The sequence below is a fragment of the Galendromus occidentalis genome, unplaced genomic scaffold (assembly GCF_000255335.2).
Source record: "Galendromus occidentalis unplaced genomic scaffold, Mocc_1.1 scf7180000077511, whole genome shotgun sequence".
Taxonomy (NCBI): domain Eukaryota; kingdom Metazoa; phylum Arthropoda; class Arachnida; order Mesostigmata; family Phytoseiidae; genus Galendromus; species Galendromus occidentalis.
In genome coordinates, this window is record NW_003805499.1 from 281,014 (window position 1) to 288,984 (window position 7,971).

The following is a 7,971-nucleotide window of genomic DNA, read 5'->3' on the forward strand; positions in this document are numbered from 1 at the left end:
GACCCTTTCAAAGTGTCGTCAGAGGTTCGCTCGAATGCAGCATCCAGTCAATCAGGTGAGGGCATGTCTACAGCATATCGTCGAGCTCCCTGAGCGAGCTAGCGACGGAGGTTCCATAAGCCGATGGGAGAGTCTCTCGATGCCGTGTCGTGGGAAGTACATAGAGCAAAATCAGAGCTACGATTACCCGATGTTTCCGATTAGTTCCCCTGCTTGCCTCGGGAAAGGTGACTGCCCAGAGGATTCGATACAGCGCTGCGACACGGAAAGGAGAAGTGAGTACGCGATCTCATGAGACCAGAGTCGATTCCTCCCAGGATTTCAATATCGGCAGTGTCTCAGAACCGATTTCACCAGAAGCTCACTCGTGGACTTGAAGTAAGCTCACACCAGAATCAAGCCCCACGTGATTCTGGACGGCCGCTCAAGGAATATGTGACTGATAGGAGGCTATTTTTCTGCGCATATCGGACTTATGAGCGTCTGCCGGGGAAATCTCAGCGGGGACGGCATCTGGAACAGAATCCGTTCGGGGACCTAGATCACTGGATCATTCGACTTCTTAGTGAGACCGTCCTCGTCATGAAGCCTTAAGAGCGATCGAGAGACAAAGAAAATGAGGGACACTAACATTGCCCTGGAAGAGATAATGTGAATTCGAGCGCTTTGAAATCCTGCTAGTTTCCAACTCGTCTTCTCCCTGACGGGACAGCTTCCGATCCCGCGAGTGCGAGCAAGGCGGCAGCATATTCCGATGATTACTTTTCTTCGACATTTCGGTGCCTGGATCCCTGAAGTACGGTCCCAACGTACGCGGAAGTCCGACGAACGAGCACCGAGTAGAGTTGTCTGCCCTGTGCGTCTTCGTCATCGCTCTGTGCGGGATGAGTCTGCCCTGGATTCTCGGCAATATACCCCGGAAAAAAACACGATGATGAAATCGAGATCAGCCGCTGAAATTGAAACTCGCCACAATCTTCGTGCAGTACCATCATCCTTTCATGACCTCCCCCTCCTTCGTTCATTCACCGACCTTCCTCTCGATCCTCGCTATTCAGCCTCGGTCGACGCGGAACGCTCGCTTGTCATTATTCTTATTTAAGTCGGTCTTCCGTTACGTTTCGATGCTGTAGAACTGACCTCTCTCCGGTCCCGGCCTTTTCGCTAGGCGAAAACGGATTTCGGATATTTTGCATACGTGTTGGACTTTGCGAATCCATGGCGAGTAGACTGCGGGTGGAACGGGTCTCTATGTCTCCTGATAATTTCCCGAAAATTCGAGGATTCCCTCCATTGGTCGGAGGCAAGATCGAAGCCGATCATTGCTCGATATTATTAGGTCGACGAATTCTCCGCAACAATACGCGAGAGGCCGTTATGGGAATCCTCAAGCATTCGCGTCAGGGAGCGTCTCTGGACATCGTCGCTTCGTCTGATAAAACGGCTTCCGGAATAAAACGGCTCTTTCGTAGGGTCAACCGACAGCGAGTTAGCCGACTAGGCGAACGCTCGAGTGGTGAAGAGACAGCGAACGAAAAGTCAGCTCGACGGAGAGACCGGCACACAGTGCGGAGTCGAGAGGGTCGATAAGCTGTCGATAGTTATTGGAGATCGCCTCTTTTCTGTACAATGCCGCTGAAAAGCACCGAGCCCACATACGACTCCGCATTACAATTCGAACAGCCGGTGACATTTCACGCAGTACAGTCGGACGGAGCCTCGAGTGGCTCCCTCCATTCATCGGAAGTCTGCTCGGAAAATCATGATCACTGGAAACACGAGCCGGAAGTTCCGGGAACGATGGCCGGACGAGAAGGAAGGGCATCGTGCACTCATATTCGAGGAGGAAGAATTAACTATAAGGCGCCTTAGTGAGTCTCGATCGATTGCGCCTAGAGGGTGAAATCGGAGCCTGATCGGTGACGGTAGGATCATGGATGGCTCGTATCAAGTTCACCGTAGACACCGCGAGACAATAGATGTCTGTCATCCTAAACCTACCCGTGCTCGGGGAGTCGATGTTTTATCGTCAAACTGATATGAAACGTACGGATGATTGATTCCTCGTCTTCGATCTCATGTTCCCACTTGGGGAGAGGGAGCATTGCGAACAGGAGACCCGGCTCTCGTTGAGCCTGAATGCAGCAGATTCCCCGCAGAAACTCCGCGGCTAACGGAAAATCTAGACTCCTCCAAACGATCGTCGGGAGTGATGTGGATCGTCAATACTGTCGGTCGACAGACTGGTTCCTAGATTCACGAACTCGAAGGATCTACTGGCGGTGGGCATCATTAGCTTGGAAGATGTTCATTCATAATTCATCCCCCATCAGACTTCGAATGAGTCCGAAACCCGGTGGGAATTTCCCGGCGGGTGTGCGCACCTACGCATCCACTCCTGTACGCACGGTGGGCCAGAGATCCTCCGACCTGCCAAAATCAATTATTTTTCGGCTGCGGACAGCCCGTCCGCGGTTCGCCCCGACGACGGGAAAAAATGTCAGCGAAGGTTTTCTAATCGGAATCACCCTCTATGTGGAAGAAAAGAGTTGAAAATTTAGTGTCCGGTCTCGCGCCCACGTGAAATGACATCCAATGAAAGCCCCGGGGGCTCCTACCGGTATACGCAAAGTCATCTTCATGCTTCAAGCTCATGATTGTCGCTTTATTCAAAATTATCATCATGGAATATTAGGCATAGCGTTCACAAGTATGAAGATGTTATATCCTTCTTCTCCGCCCGCTCCTTCTTTCGGTGCAAGCTATCATCAGTACTGCATTCCTGGATCGGCGATTGTTCCGCGAAATAATGGACGTCTGTAATGGCAACTCGCGGAGCCTAGCGGTTTCATCGAACACAAACAATTCCCATGCGGATTTCCGTTTTCACGCCGCTCAGTCGATGGTATCGCACTCGGCTGATCCCGCAACGGTCGAATGTTTGTCGGTCAAGCGAGAGAGAAGCGAAGCTCCCCTCAGATAGATTGTTCACATCGGTGTGGATCTTCAGTCGGTGCGTCTGTCGTGTGGCCGCTCGTTTCCCTCCTCGGGAAAGGCGAACGGAAGTACGATAGCAAGGCAGCCGAGCAGACAGACAGACGGACGGACAGACTAACGGACGGACGAGCGTGCACGCAGACATACCGGCAGAACGACGGTGTTCGGGCAAGCAGGCGGACGGGCAGGCAGCACAAGCAATTGTTATTCTGAGCAACACCTGGTTCGGCAAAATTTGTTATCGCCGTTGCGGACCCGGCTCACTCACTCGTTGGCCGTCGGCGCGGCGGTGGTAGCGGCCTTTTTCCTCGCTAGTCTCAGAGCAATGACGACGTGCGGAGACTGTGAGTGAGCTCCCTCCAACAACGTTCAGTCGCCAGATCCAGATTGTCAGGGTATGGCCGAACATTCGTCTCAGTCTCAACTGCCGGGGGAACACCGTCCCAGCAAAGGAAAACATGCGATCATTTGTACCAACATGTTTACGTGAATACGATGCATCAGCGGTGGCGATTCGACTCAGTCAGATGCGCTCGGAGCAGGTCGACGTGAACGAACCCCATCGTCTCAACCCTTCGCCGTTTTCCGGGGCGAACAGATGACTGTTGTCACAATCGGTACTCTGCGTAACTTTCGAATTCTGACCCGTAGCGTGGAATGACGCCTCTGTCTGCCCTAGGAGACCGCTTAGCCTCAGGCGCGGTGAAAAGTCATCCTGTAGATCCGGGGATTTGTATGTGGGCCTTCATCTGAAGTTCAGCAGAGATCGCTTACGGACAGGCGCGCAAAATGAAGATGAAGCAGTGATTGAGGGAGATCCATGATCTGGAGACAGGAATCGATCCTCGGATGAATCCCCCCTCTCCCGCTCGCCACACTCCTCCATTGAAGAGAATTCCTCTATCGCTATTTGATTCCTCCAGTCACCTCATCGATAGACTGGCTGTTCTCGATCGGAAGGGAAGTCCCAGCGGGACGGCCATCTCTCCCCGCTCCGCTGACCCCTCTGAGAACATACGAGCCGTGAGCCGAAGTATCAAGAATTCCGAGATTCATTGAGGTCCTAGGATGTAGAAGATTAACTTGCAAGACCCTTCCCGACTGATATCGGGCCCCTGCGAACTCTCGTTTGGACCAGCGCCCTGGAGCGAGATTCACGGCGTAGACGCTGTACATTTTGAGAGACAATGAGGATGGTGTTCACCTTCTAGAATTAAAGGTGAGCAGAATGATGATTCTTTTGGCGGAAGCTGAGGTCTTACTCGGACCAGTAGTCCATCGGAACTATAATAAATAGATGGGTTGAAGATCCCAGCATCGCCCCATAGGAACATCTTTATGGCCGACGTGATGGAGGGCTTAAAAGACCGATCCTGATAGGGGCGGGTGAGTCGCGCTCGGCGGGACGGGAAACAGGAACGGAAGACGGGACTACCATGGAAGACCAAGTCCAGCCAGGCATCGGCTGCTGGCACAGTAATATTCGAAGATGTCATTCAGGGAGGATCATCTCTCGCGGGAGCTCATTGGTGGGACGCGCAGGATGGCGATGCGGCGAGCAGACAAGTATTAGGAGGACGAGCCCGCAAACTGCGGTGCTCCCTCGTGGTTCGCCGCTCCCTAACCCTACGTGTGTAGCTTCTGGCTATAGCAAAGAAGTTTTAATCTCGTGTTTCTCTTGGGCCTCAGCAGACAAGGGGCAACAGCAGCGTTGTGACTGTGACGGTTGCTGGATTCGTTACGGTGAGCCCGAAAGCGCCGACAAGCAAACTGACAAAGCGCTGGATGGACGACTAACGGAAGATCGGGCGGGCGAGCGAGTAAACGCACTCAAAACCGCATGTCTCTCGGGACCGCGCGACGTCAGAACTAGGCTGGGGAGCTCTCATGGGTGCGCCTTCCCGCATCGCTGAAGTTGGAGCACGGTAACAAACTTTATCTCCAGGAAAAAAAGATGCAAGCAAACCGAATGCTGCCACCGAATTCCGATTCCGCTCTCTCGGAGTCTAAAAAGAAGGCGATGCTCACGATGCGTTCAAGGCTCGAGTGTATTCGGTTTTTGCCAACTCGATTTCGGAAGCCAATATCTCGAAACGAATTAGCTCGCTCATTAATGTTCACGCAATGGGCTAGACTCCGATTCGGGCCCTAGAAAGCGCTAAAAATTCCGGATACTGGCAGGACTACAAGCTCAACTACGCTGAAGAGAGATTTCTCCGAAATACGGGTAAAAACGAGTTCCTCGGGAGTTTTCTCAACCATTTTTGCAGAGCGCGATTTTTATGCTCCCATCGATTGCAAGCTCGTCTGGTCATCTCCCTTTCCTCGGTTTCTCCTTCTTCATTACAGCCGTTCTGCGTTCGTACTCGTTCCCAGAGTTTCGTTTTCTCCGTTTTTTTGGCTTCTCTATCGGTTTCGCTCGTGTTGTCACAATGAAGGGGATCAGCGATCGAAGCTATCGCTCTCGCAGTATCCATCTAGTGGTGCTGACATCCGTTCCTTCTGACCGACAATCATGCGAAAATATTCACTTGGATAGGTCAGGATGGAAACCCCACGCGACCCTGGACTCTTTGGTGAGCTCCTGCGGAATCTCGCAGTATTCCTCTCCAGGGCCTCAATTGACTTTTTGTCTTTTTGAACAAGGTTCGTTGAGCAATGGTAATTATCAACAGTGAGTTCCCGTCAAAGACTAACTAGTCTGTGTTATTGGTTACAATTAGGTGGAAACCTCGAGCTGCCGCGAGCTGCGTAGAATTCCCCCGTGCTTACGTGGCTGACTCGATAGAGATAGATGCAACCTTCGAAGGAGTTCAGTTTATTCATCAAGACGCTGGCTCGATTCCTCTTCGCTAAGTAAGGCGCCGGAGCCGGCGACCGTCCAAGGTGCAGAACCTGCCCTGCGTTGATAGTCCTGGTGCGAGGCGCCAAGAGTGCTGTTTTACCACGATGTTCAGCTCCTCGAACATGGACGCTCAGCTACAGTTCTCCAGCAAGCAGATCGGCACCTACTGCTGCTTGACCATCGACGGTTGAACCCCCTCAAAGATTCGTCGACCAGCACACACACTAGTAAGCATATCCGGGGATTTTGACTTTTCCTAGGAGCGTCCTCTCCCTCACTCACTGAACGGAAGTAATACCATGCGCTCACGATTATCTTCCGCACGCGAAGCCATCCTATCCGATTCGAGTCCGAAATTGTCTTCGCCCATCCACGCCGGGAGCGGAATCGGCCTGTCGAGAAAGCTTCAGGCATAGGGCCAAGAGACGGAGTATCTCACGAAAGCTTCAGAACACAGTCAGTCCTCTGCTCGGGCGCACGAGGAACACTCTCAACCACACGGAGAAAGTTCAAGAATTGAATCTGTCCGGAGAGGGTATACGCCAGTAGCACATCCTCACAGCTCGTAGGGAGGTAATATCATCGTTTTTGGGCGTACGAGTCGTCCGTCGTCTTTGCGGCCCGGCCTAGGGGCATGGGCACGCATCATTCCAGCAAAAACATTCCAGCTCTCCTTGAGCCCTCGACGATGGGACACCCTGTTACTCGTTTCATGTTTCCGACCGTCATGTTGATTCGCCTTGATATCGAGCTCTGGACGGAAAACCTTATCCAAGTCTCTGAGCCAAAGGATGAACTTTGGACTATTCCGAGTAATATTTTCGAAAATGAGCTCGCTGATATGAATGCCGAAGAGGCATGCTGGATGATCTGTCGCTAGGTTCCCTCGTCAGGATTCTCTTTTTGAAACGGGATGTCGCGTCGCACTTCCATCCGAGATTGACAAACCTACGTGCAACTCGCGATTCTCGCCACTGGAGCACGAGCTGAACATCAGCAGGCCTTTCCGACAATCATCCGGTTCTAGAAAACAACGCAGAGCGAAGTCGAATAGTTTCGTCTCCTCCATAGGGAAAGAAACCTTGTAAACGATGGCCTACACTTCCGACAGTGAACCTTCGGCCATGGGCTACGCGCAAGGATTAGAAGGACAACCCCAAAGTCTAGCGTTATCGGGGTTCGCTCCACAAGGCGAAGGACAAGGACCTTTGATTTTATCAATGATGAATCAACCACAGCAAGAAGCAGCACAACAGCCTCTTGTGATCTCCATGATGGGCCAAGCACCCCCGCCGCAGCAGGCTCCGCCACCAATTTTCTTATCTTTCATGGCGCCGCCACAGCCCGAACCGCAACAGCAATATTCGCCGCTGATCATCTCGATGATGGGTGGTCAACAAGATTCATCTTATCCGCAAGCGCCGATGATCCTGTCGTGCATGAGCGGTGCCCAAGGCTACTCGGCCCAGCAATATGGTCCTGGTCTCTCGAAAATGGGGGCTCCAGTAGCAGGTCAGCAGGGCACGGGTCTCTCAAGCATGAAAAGTGGCGGATATCCGGGCGGTGCTGCCGGCGGAATGCGGCTTTCCCGCATGCAGACCGCAGGATATCCCGGAGTTGCTTCCGGGGCGGCCGGCGGGATGCGTCTCTCAAGCATGCAAGCTGGTGGATATCCGGGCGGTGCTTCCGGAGCTCGCCCTGGTGGACATCCGGCTGGTGCTTCCGGAGCTCGCCCTGGAGCCGCTCCCAGTGGAGTTCCCGGAGGAGCTCCGAGCGGTCGTCCAGGAGGCCATCCCGGTGGAGCCGCCGGAGTGCGCCCAGGCGGAGCCCAGAGTGGTGCCTCCGGGGCACGCCAAGGCGGTGCTCCCCCCGGATTCGCTAAGGGTGTACCCCCAGGCGCAGTTGGGCCACAGGCTCCGAAAGGATACCCTGCCGGAGCTCCGGGTGCTTCTCGAGGTCCCTCAGCGAGTCAAGCAGCAGGTGTCAAAGCAGCTCAGTCGGCCATGAGTGCGAAGGCAGGCGGCAAAATGGCACTACCCGCTGAACAGATGACAGGAAAATCGACGGACGCGCTCTCCAAGTCGAGAAAAGCAGCCGCTAAACTGCCAGATTGGATCAAGCCGAAATAA

General features: G+C 53.4%; 1 protein-coding gene across 1 annotated transcript; it reads left to right on the forward strand.

Annotated features, from left to right (window-relative positions):
- The first annotated feature begins 6,933 nt into the window (after nt 1–6,933).
- On the forward strand, nt 6,934–7,971 carry LOC108864712 (translation initiation factor IF-2-like). The gene has a single exon (XM_018640870.1). It carries the CDS (start codon nt 6,934–6,936, stop codon nt 7,969–7,971), a length of 1,038 nt encoding a protein of 345 aa, XP_018496386.1.